Source organism: Vulpes vulpes, chromosome 12 (assembly GCF_048418805.1).
Source record: "Vulpes vulpes isolate BD-2025 chromosome 12, VulVul3, whole genome shotgun sequence".
NCBI lineage: Eukaryota > Metazoa > Chordata > Mammalia > Carnivora > Canidae > Vulpes > Vulpes vulpes.
In genome coordinates this window covers 140,845,289-140,862,371 of record NC_132791.1, presented here as the reverse complement: position 1 = coordinate 140,862,371, position 17,083 = coordinate 140,845,289, and the positions used below count along the sequence as shown (strand labels likewise).

At 50.8% G+C, this 17,083-nt stretch overlaps 1 protein-coding gene across 2 annotated transcripts in view; it reads right to left on the bottom strand.

The window, feature by feature from the left end:
• Positions 1-17,083, bottom strand: part of LRRC75A (leucine rich repeat containing 75A) — a 43,603-nt gene that overhangs the window by 12,588 nt on the left and 13,932 nt on the right. The window contains exon 2 of one of the 2 annotated variants that reach the window (XM_072730409.1): positions 1,405-1,533. The exons of the other annotated variant lie outside the window; for it this stretch is intronic. Within the exon in view, the coding sequence (XP_072586510.1) occupies positions 1,405-1,533 (129 nt within the window). The remainder of the gene's footprint in view (positions 1-1,404; positions 1,534-17,083) is intronic. 2 annotated transcript variants of the gene reach the window in all.

The window sequence follows — 17,083 nt, the reverse complement described above, 5'->3', positions numbered from 1 at the left end:
CTGTTGTTTACAAGGCCTCCTGTCAGTGGTAACGTGTTGTAGCAGCCTGAGCGCAGACAACCCGGGTGTGCCGCCCCCCCCACCCCGTGGTCCCCACCCCGCCGGAGGGGATGGAGCTCAGTCCAGACAGAACCCCTGGGGCCATCTCTCCTTCCCGCTCCCCCACGGGCCTCCTCGTCTGGCCCCGATGCAGCCCTACCAGCCCCACCAGAGCACTGACAGCGCCCGCACCCTGCCCAGAACTGAGGCCCAGATCATACCTGTGGGGGTCACCTTCATCGGATTATGTCATTACCTGAATTTGGTCTTCCCCAACTCTACAATGTGCATAAAAATGACATCTCTCCTATGGAGCTGCTTTGAGGGCCCTGTGATCTGTCACCCCTTCACCTGTGGGCATCTCAAATCCCGTTCCAGAAAAAGGCAGAGGTCTGGCACCTGCGAAGCCTACAGACGCTGCTCCCAGCTTCCCTGGGCTGAGCCAGGTACAATCTGAATGAGAAGTGGAGGTGATTCCAGGCCCAGCTGATTCTCCTACAGCTCCTGGCAGCAGCCGCTCTTCCCCAGCCTGCCAACCCCACTACCAGCTTTTTCTTACCATCACATATTTGAGCTCAGCGTTCCTGGCTTCTGCGGCATCTCACCACCAACCCCAACCCACCCCGTGCTTGGCCCCAACTGGCTCCCAGCCCTTCAGAGCTGGCTCCTCACCTAAGTCTTGGTGCCAGACGGCCCCAGAAGCCAGAGAGAAGGCCCTAGATGAAGGCCCAGATGGAGGCCCAGCTTCAGAGCAATGGAGCCCCCCTGAGCAACCAGGTTCAAGTCTGTGCTTAGGCCAAGTGAGGAGGTGGGTTTGACAGTCACCTCCTCCCTCCTATCCTAAATCCTCCTCTGAAAGCAGAAGCTTCCCTCAGGCGCTCCTGGGTCCTGCTCTGGCTTCCTGTCCCTGCCACAGGGGAAGTGCTTCTTTTGGAAGCTGCTGGAAATTGAGGGATGGGAGGGAAAAGCTCCAGGGTGGAGCTACTCAGCTCCTGTCCTATAGGAATGAAGGCTCCATGCTGCTGGAGCTTCCCGTTTTCCAGGGGAGCTGAATATGGAGCATGTGTGAAATATTCTGAGTTTTAAATGTTGGCAAGGAATCTGGATTTAATACACTGGGAGGCCAAACAAAAACCAAAACGTGGGCTGATGGTGCCCATGTGAGACCCTGCCATGGGTGCTGAGCCTTAGGACAGGGTGGGCACCTCAAGCCCGCTGGCTGGCTGCCCACTTGAGGTGGCTTGTCCTCTTTGGGCCTCCCCGGGCCATAGCCACCAGCCCTCCTTGGACACTGAGCTGCTCTGGCCAGAAAGGCACCCGCCTCACACCCCCAGACCTGGCTGGCTCTGACCACAGCTGCCCTACCGGCTTGGGGCAGTGGATGTAGCGCGCCAGGCTGATGATGAGGTCGTGTGTGATGGGGTCCACCAGGTTCCTGAAGCTGGCATAGCGGTATAGAACGTCATCCAGAGAGGTCGACTCCATGCCCAGGTCCTGCAAGAGAGGTCACCCAGAGGTCAGGGGTGGCCAGGCCTTACTCTCGAGTCCCATCCAACATGCCCAGAACAGCTCCCTGTGGGTGGCTTAGCACCCCCTCCTCCAGCACCCTAACCAGGGGGGAGACCCCCTATCCCCAAGAAGGTTTCCCAGCTGCAAGGAAGCATCTACAGAACTTGTCCAGAGGGCCATGGAAGCCCCTCTAAGATGCCTTCCCAGCGCATGCATGTCCCAAGCCCTCCAACCTCTGGATGAAGACTCACCCTCCATCCTCCTCCCCTGGAAACCAGTACGAAGCCAAAGGTACCAGCATGGTAGTACTGGCCATGGTAGTAGTGGCTGCTTTTCCACATAGGGAGGGCAAATTTTGGAACCTGCATGCAGAGTAAATCCTCCAGCTCTGTGATAGGATCATGTACTGATATTTATTTGTTTTTCCCATGCTTCTGCCATCATTTTTACTGCTCCTTCTACAGCTGACCCAACTTTGGTGTTCCTTTGTCTCAGGGGCTGGTGGCGGTGGTGGTTCTGGATTGTGGGATTAAAAGAAGCTGCCAGGCACCCAGAAGAAAGCACCACTAGGGCTCCCTTAGAAAGGACAACAGGTGGTTGGGGTAGAGGCAGAGGGTCTCCAGGCCCGAGGAGGGACAAGGGTTTGGGGGGGCACCACACACTGACAGCCCCAGCTGGGAGCCTCTGCAGATGCCCCTGCCCAACCAGCAAGGGACCCCATAGACTTGGCCAACAACAGTCACCAGGGTAGATCAGGACCCAGGGGCCCTACTCCAAATGTTCTGGACTGTGTAAAACCCAAGATTCTTGTACAACCCAGGGAAAGGGCAGGCTCCCCAAACATAACTAAAGCTTGACTTCCCCACCAGTCAAGTTGGTGGAAGCTTGAAGCAGCGCTAACTGCTTTAGAGAAGCAAAGCATTTTCTGTTGTCCTTGGGTGAAGCTGTGGTTCCTATTCCTAGCTTGGTACCTTGCCTGGACCAGACAAAGATAGGAACGAAAATATTCCTGGGCCCAGCCCACCCTGAGGACCAAGGGGCCCACCAAGGGTGGGCAGGGAAGTCAAGCATCACCCACTTTTGCTGCCCTTACCCTATGGGCCCCTAGGCTCCCAAGCCACAGGCAGAGCTGCCCCAGCACAGCCCAGAGGAGGAAGGCTCCCAGGCCAGGACCAGCACCCTGAGGACACCAAATGTGTGACTGATGGGTGAGTCCCGGCACAGGTTCACTCCCAGTTATTTCGGTGGGGAATCCTGAACTTTTCCAAACACCTTCCCCGTGTGATTCTTAGAAATCCCTGTAAGGCGAGTAGGCTGGCCATTGCAATTCCCAATTTACAGGTGAAGAAACTGAGGCCCGGAATGTTTAACAAGAGACTGGAGTTAACACCGCGGTGTAGGAGATGTGAAAAATGCTAAGGGAGTACCCATCCTAAAAGTTCTCATCACAAAGAAAAAAACCATATTTTTTCTTTTATTCCCCCCCTCACTACACGAGAAGATGTTAACTTACTGTGGTCATCATTTCATAGCATATGTAAGTCAATCGTTATGCTGTATGCCTTGAACTCACACATTGCTCAGTTTACATCCCAATAACAATGAAAGAAAAAAATCACATATAATAAAGATTTTTAAAATTTTTTTAAAAGATTTTATTTATTTGAGAGAGAGAGAGATAGCAAGAGAGCACGAGTGGGGAAGAGAGGGAGAAGTAGGCTTCCTGCTGAGCAGGGAGCCTGACATGGGGCTCGATCCAACGACTCTGGAATCATGATCTGAGTCAAAAGCAGATGCTCAACCAACTGAGCCATCCAGGTGCCCTAATTTTTATTATTATTATTATTATTTTTAATGTTTATTTATTTATGATAGTCACACACACACACACACACACACACAGAGAGAGAGAGAGAGAGAGAGGCAGAGACATAGGCAGAGGGAGAAGCAGGCTCCATGCACCGGGAGCCCGACATGGAATTCGATCCCGGGTCTCCAGGATCGTGCCCTGGGCCAAAGGCGGGCGCTAAACCGCTGCGCCACCCAGGGTTCCCTAATTTTTATTATTTTTAAAAAAATTTTACTTTTAGTTTTTTGAGAGAGAGAGGAAGAAGCAGACTCCTGGGTAAGCAGAGAGCCTGATGTGAGGCTCAAACCCAGGACTTTGAGACTATGACCTGAGCTGAAGGCAGACGCTTAAATGGACTGAGCCACTGGGGTGCCCCAATAAAGATGTTTTTAAAAAGAATTTCAGGAATGGTGGGGTGGGCCTATGCCTCAGCCGGGGCCTGTTTTGGGATTGCTCTGCCTTATTTACCACTGGAGTGAGTTGGGCAGGAGGTAGCCTGGAGGGTAGAGATGCTGCCCTGAGGTTTGGGGGCTCACACTTTTTTAAGACTTTATTTATTTGTTCATGAGAGACACACACAGAGAGAGGCAGGACACAGGCAGAGGGAGAAGCAGGCTCCCTGCGGGGAGCCTGATGTGGGACTCGATCCTGAGACCCTGGAGTTACGACCTGAGTTGAAGGCTGATGCTCCACCCACTGAGCCACCCAGGAGTCCTGGGGGCTGACATTTCTAAGGACAAAGAAAGCAAGGGTCTTTGCTGGGTGGACCCGGAGGGGGCTGGGCTCCGTGCCCTCTGCCCTGGCTGGGAGCCTTCCTAAGCCTACCCTCCAGCCAGGTCCCACCTGCCACTGTGAGGGCACTTTGCTCCCTCTTCGTTAGAGAGGAATGGACAGGAGGGCCCAAGAATGACCCTCAGAGGGGAGAAGCCCTGCGTCAGGTTCTCTGGCCACTGAAATAATTTCCTGGGGACCTAGATGCGGAGGCTCGGGGGTCTGGTGCGGATGCTCACAAGGGAGGCTTCTAAAGTGCCGGCTTTGCCAGGTTCCAGAGCTGAAGGCCGGTGTAGAACCAAATACAACACCACCTTGGGCCTCTGTCCCTGCCCCGGCTTGATCCATCCCTCAGGGCTGTGTCTGGGGCAAGCTACCTCATGTCACTGAGTCTCAGTTTCCTCATCTGTAAAATGGAGCCAGGGACCCTCCATCACAAGTAGGCGAGAGAAATAAAACCAGGTAACATGTAAAGGCTCCAGCAGGGGAGAATATCCCTGACACAGCTCTCCCCACCCACCCCTTCCTTCCATCCCCAACTCTCCTCTGCAAGACCCCTTCCCTCCTGATGCAGGGGTGATGACTTCTTTTTGGACCACAGGCCCATTTGAGAATGTGACAAAAGCCATGACCTCTGTTTCTGGAAAACCCGGGATTTAGGCCTCATGGTCACCAGGGCCTGGATGCATGGGATCTCGGAACACAAACTGTTTCTCAGGAATGTGCAAAAATGCAGCCCACCCTCCCTATGGCAGGAGGAGGCTGGGAACCTAGGAAAGGGAGAAGTCAAAGGGCCTCTATTCTAGGGTCTTCGAAGGCCCAGGTGTCACAGGGCTGAGGCTCCCCTTTCCTGGCGCAGGGAGGGAAGGGCAGGGCAAGGTCCACGGGTGGAAGTGGAGGGGTGGTTACTGCCATGGTCAGAGGCTGGACTTATGGCCACAGGAGAAGGAGAGAGGACAGATTTATCCTTCCTTTTCTGTCCGTGCCACAGGCTGGCCTGCCCCTCTGCGAGCTGCGGCCCCAACACCAGCCCCTGCTCAGCGTGTACCCCTTCCCATGACATATACTTGCTAGTCTCCTGCAGAAAGCACCAGATCCCAGTTCTACCTAACCCCCGACACACAGTCGGTGGGCAAGAGACATCTTCCCTCTTGGGATCGGCTTCCCTATCTGTGAAATGGGCCCATGAGCCTCACTGGTAGTTACCAAACCGTGTTTCCTCAAGATCTTGGGGCTGATGGCAAACAAGCGAGAGGCCAGAAGACTCAGCAATGCTTCAGGCGGCCCGGCTCTCGACAGGACAATTCTGCTGGCCACCCACAGCAAACTAGGATGATCCCCAAAAGTAGTTCTGTGGCCCAAGCAAAGTTTGAAAACTCTGGACTGCCTGACTGCTTGGGCTCTTTTTTTAAAGATTTTATTTATTTATTCATGAGAGACCCAAAAGAGATAGAGACACAGGCAGAAGGAGAAGCAGGCTCCCTGGGGGGAGCCCCATGCAGAACTCAATCCCAGGACCCTGGGATCACCCTCTGAGCTGAGGGCAGATGCTCAACCACTGAGCCACCCAGGCGTCCCTGATTGCTTGGGCTCTTGCACCCCTACCAGCCCTGCCCTGTCTTCCCCTTCCCTTCCTATCCAGGCCAGGAGAGGCCATTCCATCTGGGAAGGACCAGGAAGACCCTTATTAACCCCAGAAGCTGGGGCAGGTCTGGAAAGATGCAGAATGTTCTTCCCATAGCCTGGGTTCCACATCCCTGTGCCCTCGAGGTCACCGTGGGCGCCCTGCCTGCTGACAGTGGCTCCAGCTCTCTGGGCTGCTGTTGTCCGGGTTCATTCAGCTGCTGCTTGGGAGGGGGCAAGCGGGGAGATGGAAAGAAGGGGATGGGGAGGTGGGTCCCCCCAGGAAGGCAGATGTGGCCCTGCTCACTGTGCTTTGGGTAACTGTGAGTCATGCCACCGCCTACCCCGTGAATTCCAGCTGGGGTGGGGTTTCTGAAGGTCCCAGGGCTGTGAGTTATGAGAAGCAGGAACAGGGAAAACCAGCCGGACAGAGGTTATTGCACATTTTATTGCTATAATTTCTTTGCTTTGACCCCACCTAGGCCCAAGAATGCTTGTGCTGCTTTAGGCTATGTCATGGTCCCGAGGACCTGGGGCACTGCTGGCCTCCTAGGTGTCCTCCCCAGCCCTCTCCCCAAGGCCATTTTTTTTTTTAAAGATTTTATTTATTCATGAGAGACTCAGAGAGAGAGAGAGAGGCAGAGACACAGGCACAGGGAGAAGCAAGCTCCTTAAAGGGAGCCCGATGTGGGACTCGATGCTCAACTACTGAGCCACCCAGGTGTTCCCCCAAGAATAATCTACTAATCTGTTGTCACAACTTTGCCCCCAAATGGCCCACTGATGCTGCCTGACAGGGGCCTCCAATGCTAGGCTCTGCCCTGGCTCTCAAGAAGGGACAAAAATGGCGCGGGGGGGTGGGGGGCAGGTGAGCAGTGCCCGCTGCATGCACAGGGAGCAGACTCACAGCCACACAGAATTCCTCCAGGCCACCCCGGGCACAGATTTGGCCTTGGAGGGGCTGGTCTGCCTTGCAAAGTACCAGGCAGTAAGGAAACAGCTCCCTTTTTATGGTCTAAAGAGCACCAGGAACTGTGCATATAAGGCTCCTCATCAAACACCTGGGAACAGCTGCATCTGTGCCTGGGTCACTGCCCTAGGCAACTTTGCTTGGAGAGTGTCACCAGAGGGGATCCCAAGGAGTCCAATGGCCAGCACAGTTCGCCTCGCCTAAGTGCGGTCCCCCCATGTTACCTGAGCTCGAAGAACCATGTTTAAGGACTCATTCTGGGAAGACATGATGGGCCTGAGGTTAGGGGTGTGGCTTTCCAAAAAGTGAGCAGAGACCCACATAGACAGCATTAAATCAGCATTTCTCAAAGTGTAGTCTACAGTCCCTTTCAGGGGCTCTGTGAGGTCTCCTTTTCCAATGACCTATCAGCGCAACCTAGATTTTCTTTGCAGACTTCAACCAAAACAAGCCACCGCCAGAGACCCGATGCAGACGCAGCAGGTATGAGAATGCAGTGGTCTTCTATTAAAGCCACACATTAAAGAGATTCACAAAACTGTGAAACGGTGTCACACTCCTCACTAACATGCTTTTCTTTTGGAAAACATAGTTATTTTTGTAAAAGTTTATTTCTTTCACATGTGAGGTTATTAATTTTAAAAGAATGAATAAATAAATCCTTTTTTTTTTTTTTTTAAGTGAGCTCTACACCCAACCCGGGGCTTGAACTCACGACCCTGAGATCAAGACTTGCATGCTCTACCAGCTGAGCCAGTCAGGTGCCCCAAAATGAATATATAAATCTTTAAAATAAATAAATAAATAAACAAACAAATAAATAAATCTTTAAAATACCTTTGTTTCATTTTCTAATATAGTAACTAGCATCCACTAGATATAACCCACATAAAGGAAATCTCTCTTTGAAGACCTCAATAATTTTAAAGAACGCAAAGTTTTCTCAAAACATTAAAAATAGAGGGATGCCTGGGTGGCTCAGTGGTTCAGCGTCTGCCTTTGGCTCAGGTTGTGGTGCTGGGGTCCTGGGATCGAGTCCCGCATGGGGCTCCCTGCAGGGAGTCTGCTTCTCCCTCTGCCTATGTCTCTCTCTCTTTCTTTCTGTCTCTCATGAATAAGTAAGTAATCTTTAAAAGAAAACATTAAAAATAGTAATCCATACAACCCAGCAATCCCACTTCTGGATATATATCCGAAGGAAATGAAAATAGCCCCCCGGAGAGCTACATGCACTCCTATGTTCACTGCAGCATTATTCACAATACCCCAGAGGTGGAAGCAACCTAAGTGTCTGTTGATGGATGAATGGATAAAGAAGATGTGGTGTATAAATTTATACACACAATGGACTACTATTCAGCTGTGAGAAAAAAAAGGAAATCCTGCCTTTTGCCACAACATGGATGGACTTTGAGTGAGATGCTACGTGATCCTAAGTGAGATAAGTCAGGCAGAGAAAGACAAGTACCATATGATCTCACTTATACACAGAATCTAGAAAGGACCAAACTGGGAAAACCCAGAGTAGAATGGTGGTAACCAGGGGTTGGGGGTAGGTGCATGGGAGATGAAGTTTGAGGGTACATACTAGTAACTAGTAGATAAGTCCAGATCTAATACACAGCACTGTGACGGTAGATGACAAAACTATTACAAACGCGAACCTCGTTAAGGGACTGGATTTTTGTTGTTGTTGTTGTTAAGATTTTATTTATTTATTCATGAGAGACACACAGAGAGAGGCAGAGACACAGGCAGAGGGAGAAGCAGGCTCCCTGTGGGGAGCCCGATGTGGGACTCGATCCCAGGACCCTGGGATCATGACTTGAGCCCAAGGCAGATGCTCAACCACTGAGCCACCCAGGTGCCCATCCCCGCAGTTTTAAAAACAGAGAATATAAAGGAATCCACGTACCAAAAGAAATTCAAGAACTTCAGGGTCAGAATAAGGGAGTGCTCTGGGAGAAAGGGGCTGCTGCCCTGAGGATTGGGGAGCCTCAGGGAAGAGTTTATCTGCCCAAGGCCTTCCCTTTGGGTCCTAGGGAAAACTTCTACTCTCTATATAGCAAGCTCTCCTTCTTGCTCGCATTACCCTGACTCCTTGGTGAGGGATCCCTGTATGGGTGCAGCTTTGAGGGTTGGTCTGAGGGTTCCAGGAGAAGGAAGCTCCCCACAAGTCCATGGCTGGTGTCTGGGAGGAGGAGTGACATTCATTCCAAGGGATTGGCTCTAGACTTTCCACCTAGTGAGGAATGGCTCTGGAAAACTCGGCTCTGGGATGGAGGGTCACTGGGAATTTTGATGTGTGGCAGACTGCCAGCTCCATCCCCTGCTTGGTCTTTGGTGGAGATCCAATTTCTGCTTTTACTTTTTTTTTTTTTTTTAACATTAAAACTACTTTATTGACCACAAGATTTGGCATTTTGCATTTAGGTTTGGACACAGATTTTGGGACCGAACTGGCATGTTAGCTACCATTCCTCAGTCCTTTCCCATGACTGGACGCACACCCGTTCTTGCACTGCTGGAGAACATTATCCAACATAAGTTTTCCCCTCCAAAGGAATACATGGGTGGTTCATTTTCTGAACTCTAGCCTATCTGGAAATTTTTTAATATTGAAATCACACCTGTAGACAACCTGGCTAGATAAAAACTCCCTTCAAAATGTCACAGCTGCTACTCATCACTTGGTCACCCTTGGGATTCAGAGCCACGGATGACTCTGAGGCCACCTGGTGTTTGTCTTAGGTGCTTTTTCTGGCCAATGTCCACAGGATGGATTTTTTTTTTTTTAAGATTTTATTTATTTATTCATGAGAGACACACAGAGAGAGACAGAGACACAGGCAGAGGGAGAAACAGGCTCCATGCAGGAGCCCGATGCAGGTCTCAATCCTGGGACTCCAGGATCACAACCTGAGCCAAAGGTAGACACTCAACCACTGAGCCACCAAAGCATCCCCCCACAGGATGGTTTTGCCAAAACCTCTAGCTGCCTCTCCTGGACAGCCCCAGCACACTCTTACCTGGGAACATCAGTTTAACATACAGGGGGACCTGAAAAGCGGTTGATGTCTTTATAACAATCTCTCAAAGTCACCAAAGGGGTATCCCATCGTGATACCCCTCAGAACTCCAAATATCCCTTCCCAGTATCCCTCCCATGACCCCAACTGTCCCTCAGTGTCACATCTCCATGCTGCCAGCCGCTCAGGACCAGGCCTTTCTTTTCCTGATACAAATCAACTTAAACATCTCTGGCTGTTCCAGTTCTTAGATCAACCCCCTTGCCAACCAGAAAATTCCAAGTGTTAGCAAAGATGGGAGGAAATTGGAACCCTCGTGCTTGCTAATGAGAATGTAAAATGGTGTAGTCACTGTGGAAAACAGTATGGCACTTCCTCAAAAAATTAAAAATAGAATTACCATATATGCCTCAAAGAACTGAAAGCAGGGACTCAAGCCTATATTTGCACACCTGTGTTTGTAGCAGCAGCATTAGTCACAACTGCCCAGAAGTGGAAAGAACCCAAGTGTCCACCCACAGATGAATGGAGAAACAAAGTGTGGTTTTCACATACAATGGAATATTCTTCAGTCACAAAAGAGAATGAAAGCCTACATATGCCACAGCACGGATGAACCCTGAGGACATCATACTAAGTAAAATAAGTCAGTCACAAAGGGACAGTCCTACTTACATGAGGTTCCAAGAGCCATCAAATTCAGAAACAGAAAGTAGGATGATGGTGGCCAGGGGCTGGGGGAGACAAGGGCTGGGGAGTTCGTGTGTAATGGGTACAGAGTTTCAGCTTTGCAAGATGAAAAGAGCCCTGGAGACAGATCGTACAACAATGTGAACGCACCCAAAAATACTGACCCATAAAACTGGTTAAGGTGGTACATTTTATGTCCTCTGTATTTTGCAACAATTTAAGAAAGGACCCAGGAAGGCAAACACTGAGACCTTTTGGAGGTATTGGGCAGCATAGGAGAAGGGGGCATGTGCATCTGGCCTTTTTTTCCCCTGTCATACTGGGTTATTAAAATTTGCCACTGTGTGCTTGGTGTCCATCTTCCCATCTACAAACAGGAAGCTTTTTCATGATCGAAATTGGCTCTCAGTGTCTTCTGATCTTATCTTTTATTTATATATTTTAAGGATTATATTTCTAAGTAATCTCTACACTCAGTGTGGGGCTCAAACCTACAACTCCAAGATCAAGAGTCACACACTCTCCCAAAGGAGCCAGCTGGGCACCCCTTTCCATAATACATTCTCACAGAGGGTCTCTAGTTTGCCTTCCCTGTCCTTGGGGTCCTGTCCTGTAGCACCAGGCTCTGCCTCCAGTAAGGACTGCCAGTTGGGCTAGCATTTCACTTCCCTGCAATTCTTATTTTTCTCATTAGTCTCGCTTTCCAGGGCACCTGGGTAGCTCAGTCAGTTAAGCATCTGCCTTCCTGCCTTTGGCTAAGATCATGATCCCCGGGGTCCTGAGATGGAGCCCCCTCATTGGGCTCCCTGCTCAGCAAGCAGTCTGCTTCTGCCTCTCCCTCTGCCTGTGCACCTCACTCTCTCTCAAACAAATGAAACCTTACATTTAAAAAAAATCTCACTCTTCACTTCACCCTCTTGTTTTTTCCCATCTCGGCTTGGCCTCTTTTGCTGGCATTTTGTTCTTTTCCCACAAAGTTCCTTTCTTCTGGGATCCTGCTGTAGATCATTTTTGGAGGTCAGAGTTCAGCTTCCATAGTATTTATTTATCCTACACCCAGGGTTTTTCCCCCTCCCACTTGCTCACCCTTGAAGGAGGCACAGCCTAGTGAGACCCACGTCTATCATCTGCCTAGTGTGACACTGTGATTTCTAATAAGAAACATATATTTGATCTTTGTCCCCATTTCTGGCACTGTCTTAAAACCCTGGAAATTTCCTAAGTGATGAAAGTGACAGAAGTGTCTTTTGTCATGTTAATGAGGTGACTTTTTGGAAAGGCCCTGGATCACCCAGTGAAGGGGGCTGGTTGCTAGGAGAACAATCTGTGGTTAGAGGGTTGGAACTTTTAGGCCTACCAGCCCCTGGGCTGGAGGTTAAGGCAATCGCCAATGGCCAACGTTTTAATCAATCGTGACTTCGTAATGAAGCCTCCAAAAAAACCTCATATGGGGTTTGGAGAGCTTGTGGGTTTTGGAACTGGAGGACAAATGGGAGAGTGGCATGCTCAGCCCTGCTCAGCCCGGAACTCCCTCCCCATCCCCTGCCGTATGCATCCCTCCCAAGTGGCTGTTCCTGTTATATCCTTTATAACAAAAGGTCGTCTAGTAAGTAAAGCTGTTTTCCTGAGCTCTATGAGCAGCACTAGCAAGTTAATTGAACCCCTGGAGAGGACTGTGGGAACCTCAACCTATACCCCGTGCAGGTGACCACCTGTACTTTCAATTGGCATCTTAAGTGGAGGTGGCGGGTTGGGAGCTGTCTTGCAGGACTGAGCCCTTAACCCGTGGGATCTGATGCTCTCTCCAGCTGGGCAGTGTCAGAATGGAGTTGAGTTGCAGGGCACCCAGCTCGGGTCTGGGAACTCCTTGTTGGTGGAGACCCAGGCCCACGCATTGGAATTGGCAGCCAGCATCTTGACCTTGTCTCATGGCTGCTTCCTGGGGAAGAGTCAAGTCCACCTCTTCAGGCTCTGGCTTGCTGAGGAAGCCAGCTCTGGGCCAGGCCTTGGACACTGCGCCAATGTGACTTTGACCTTGGGAAGGGACATCTTCACCCATCTCCACAGCCTGGGCCTCTGATGGGACTCCCTGAAAATCCACAGTGGTGTGTGCCTTCCAGGACTTTCCCAGCCCACCGGCCAAACTGTACTTCTGGCGGCCACCTCCCTCCACCCCTGCCTGGTGGTGACGGCTCCTGGGACGTGCTTTCTCTGGAAGCCGCAGAAAACAGCGCAGGGGAGGGGTGTGTGGAGGGGGAGCCTGTAGGCAGCACCCGTTCTACCCCAAATCACTGGCTCCAGTGGGAAAAGGGCAGTGGCCTGACTTCCTGATTAATGAGGTGGTCAGATTGAGGAAGAAAGGAGCCTCCCTCCTTCCTGTGGGAGGCCTCAGATTCCCGACGGAAGGGTGGGGGGCAGCTCTGTCTGGCTGAGAGCACGAGTAGCTTCCTCCCAGACTGTCCACCTGTCTCTGTTTTCAGCGTTTTTCATCTTTTTTTTGGCATCTCTTCTTAGGTATTTTAGGGGAAGGCTGGGGGAAGCCACCCAGGAGGCTGCCAGGCATGCACTATTTTAAACCACGGCCACCCCCCTTCCCTTTTAAATTGAGGTTGGAAACCCATTCCCAGAAGGAAGGCCCCGCGGGAAATTAGCTTGTCTCCGGCTCTCCCCTCCAGGCACGACTCCACAGTGTCTGCGACAACAGACAGAGCAGGGAAGGAGGAAGGCTGCAAGCTCTGAATATTAACCAGCAAAGGTAGACAGCTTCAATATTGCAATCACTGGGGCCCGAATGTGCAAAGCTACTTAATGAGGTTGTAATCAAACACAGTCCACCAGAAGGAGATTATAATTAGAGTCCAGAGGGCAAGCAGGAAGCAGAACCAGCTTCTCTTAACCCCCCTCCCTCCCCCGGCTCTAGAACATCAGAGGCCAGCTCCTCGTGAGGGAGGGTGTGGGCACAATCTGGGGGATCCTGGCTTCACTGGTGGGCTGTCCCCTCCCCCAGGACACTCTGGCTGGCCTTCCAGGGGATTCCCAGGGGAGGGAAGGGAGCTATCAGGTGCCCTTAGGGAAATGCAGCCCCAGGGAGGGGAGCCAGAAAGTCTCTGAGCTAGGGCTAGCAGGGGTGGGGGGATGGAAGGGATGGGGGGCTGGTGCAGACTCCAGGCAGCTGCTTGCTGAGGGAAGACAAGAGTCTCTAAGGAAGCCAGGAGTCTTAAAAGCGCCACAGGGAACGGGGGGGGGGGGGGGGGGGGGGGGGGGGGGCCTGGGGGGGGCGTCCACACGGAGTGTGAGAAAGATGGAGGATGCACTAGGCCAACTCATCAGTGCTTCTCGAAAAGACACGTTTGCGTTCTTGTCCCTGCCACCCAGGGTGTGCTAGCTCACTTGGAAAAAGGCTGTTTGCAGAAGTCACGGGTCTCAAGATGAGAGCAGCCCAGGTTCTCCAGGTGGGCCCTTAATCCAGCAATAGGTATCCTTCTAAGAGGCACAGAGAAGAAGGACACTAAGGACACGAAGGAGGAGGCAGGGACTGGAGTGAAGCAGTGGTAACTGCCAGGGTCTGGAAGATGCGAGCAATGGAATCACCCCCAGAAGCCTCTGGAGGGAGCTCGGCCAACACCCCGGTGCTGGACTTCTGGCTTCCAGGACTGGAAGAGAATACATTTCTGCTGTTCTAAGCCACCAAGTTGGTGATCCTTGGTGACAGCAGCCCAGATCAGACACAGGTAGCATTTTCCCCCAGGGGATGTACCAAGGAGGGCACGTGCATCAGGACCCTTCCCCTCTTCCAGCCCATCCATCCATCAGGACCCTTCCCCTCTTCCAGCCCATCCGGGAGCACAGCTGTGGGCAACCCAGGACCACTGGCATCAGAAACTTTCTACCCTCCTTGGGCCCTCTCTGAGTGCGTGTATCCCCGACACACTTTCCTTTGCTGTCTTGCTCCCCCGAGGTGGGACTGGCTGGTCAGAGGTGCTTCCTGTAGGATCACATGCACCTGGATGATTCCCAGCTCCATATGAAAAAGAACATTTAAAAAGAGTGGTGTAAAAAAATATATTTATTCTTTATTTGACAGAGAGAGAGAGAGAGAGAAAGAGAGACAGAGAATGCACAAGCAGAGGGAGCAGAGGGAGAGGGAGAAGCTCAGCAGGGAGCCTGATGCTGGGCTAGATCCCAGGACCCTGGGATCATGACCTGAGTCAAAGGCAGATGCTTAACTGACTGAGCCACCCAGGTGCCCCCCAAATGGTGATTAAAAAAAAAAATTATCGGGCAGCCCCGGTGGCTCAGTGGCTTAGCACCGCCTTCAGCCCAGGGTGTGATCCTGGGGACCCTGGATCTAGTCCCACATCAGGCTCCCTGCATGGAGCCTGCTTCTCCCTCTGCCTGTGTCTCTGCCTCTCTCTCTCTCTCTCTCTCTTTCTCTGTGTCTCTAATAAATAAATAAAATCTTAAAAAAAAGAATTTGTTCAAAATATTTAAAAAATTATTTATTTATTTATACAAAGATTTTATTTATTCACAAGAGACACACAGAGAGAGGCAGAGACACAGGCATAGGGAGAAGCAGGCTCCCTGTGGGTAGCCTGATGCAGGACTCAATTCCAGGACTTTTGGATCATGACCTGAGCAAAGGCAGACAGACGTTCAACCACCCAGGTACCCCTAAAAGATTTTATTTCTAAGTAATTTCTATACCCAATGTGGGGCTCGAACCCACCATCCCAAAGTTGAGTCCCATGTTCCACCGAGTGAACCAGTCAGGTACCTTTAAAATGGTGAATTTCATGTTATGTATACATAATAATAATAATAATAATAATAATAATAATAATAATAATAAATAGAGGTGGTGAGCTCACAATCATTGGGAGTATGCAAGTGGCAAGATTTCTGTACTATGAGCGAAGGTAACCACTGAGGAATCTTCCCTGTGGCTCTCTGTGATTCTGGTCACTAGTATGACCTCCTTGGAGGAGAAATCCAGAAGCCAAGTAGCCAAGGGTGTGACAATGGGTGTGACCATTCAAGAGGATACCCGGAATAGCTGTAAGAGGTGTGGCTTCCAGGACAGGAAGAATGGGGAAAGAACTCCGAATCTGTGAAGCAATAGATGGACTCTATGAAGACAGATTGTGTGAAACAATAGGTAGAATCCAAGAAAGATGGAGGGTTTGGGGTTGGGCCTGGGCGAGAGCTCCTGACAAAGAGGGAACAAGGGGACTCAGACTACCCCCTGCAGGTAGCACTTGGAAGGCCTCGGCCCCAACAACCAGACCCAGGGCTCCAGTGCTCCCAAGAGTAAAACCGTTTCCGTGGCAACAGAGTGTCCTTAACCCACAAAGGGTTGAATTAAACCAGGAGATACTGAAGCAAATCAAGCGCAGATAAATTTAGGCATGTACACATCTGGTATTTGACATATCTGTAATGTTTAGGAGGATTAGGTATATTAGAGTCCCTGACAGATTAGCCCTGCGATTCCGACTTACAGCAGCTAACTGGGTAATGGACTTCAGGCTTACGATTTCCAGAATGCACAGAGAGGACTTGGTGGAGTTTGGGACAGTTCTGAAATGTTTATGGGGCGCCTGGCTGGCTCAGCCGGAGACTCTTGATGTCGGACTCCAAGAATACTGAATTCAAGCCCCACTTTGGGCATAGAGCCTACTCAAAAACAAACCAACCCAAACACAAAAAAACCCCATCTCTGAGGCGCCTGGCTGGCTCAGTCAGTGGAGCGTGCAGACTTTTGATCTCAGGGTCACGAGTTCGAGCCCCACGTGGGGCATGGAGCCTACATAAAACAGAGCGTTCAAGAGAACTTACTATACGCCCTGTTCACAAGCTTCATCTGCTTAATTTTAAGAACTGTTTAAGAAGCTGGGAAAGTCCTGCTTTTTAGGAAGGCTGTTTCTCCAACTTAAGAAAATTGGATGAGATAGCTAAAGAAATTTAGTTACTGATGTTATAAACCCCACACCCTTAGGTCAAATCTATTCAGGAGAATAATGGTATTTTTAAGTTACACGTAAAATCTTAGGGAAATGGTAGGCTTTAAAATTTACACTTCAATATATTAAGTAGTAATTGAGAAAACCCAAGCACATCTACAAGTATCTGTATGTGTGTTTGTATGTATATATGTGTGTATGTATACGTGCGTGTATATGCACATGGGGTGTGTGTATATGCACATGGGGTCTGTGTATTTGCACGTGGCATATGTTGTAGGAGTATGGATGTATGTAGGTATATGTGGTGTGTGAACGTGTGCACACATGAATGCACACACATGCATGCTCCCTGCCCAACTTGCCTGCCTGGCTTAAGTGGAAGGGGCAAGGAGTGGGGTTTTCTGGTTCCTGTCTTAGGGTGCTGTCCCTCCAGGGGTAGCTGCTGACTCTCCTGCTCCTCCTAGGCCGCCTGGCCCCTGCAGGGTTTTGAAGTCCAGCATCCTGGCAGGCTGGCCCTCCTTAACCCTGACCAGTGCTCCAGCTGCATCTGCCCTCCCCACCAGGATGCAGGGCTGGGCGGCACCTTCGCCTGGCCAGGGGCTTTCAGTTGCGTGTTGTTCGTGTTTTAATTTCGAAG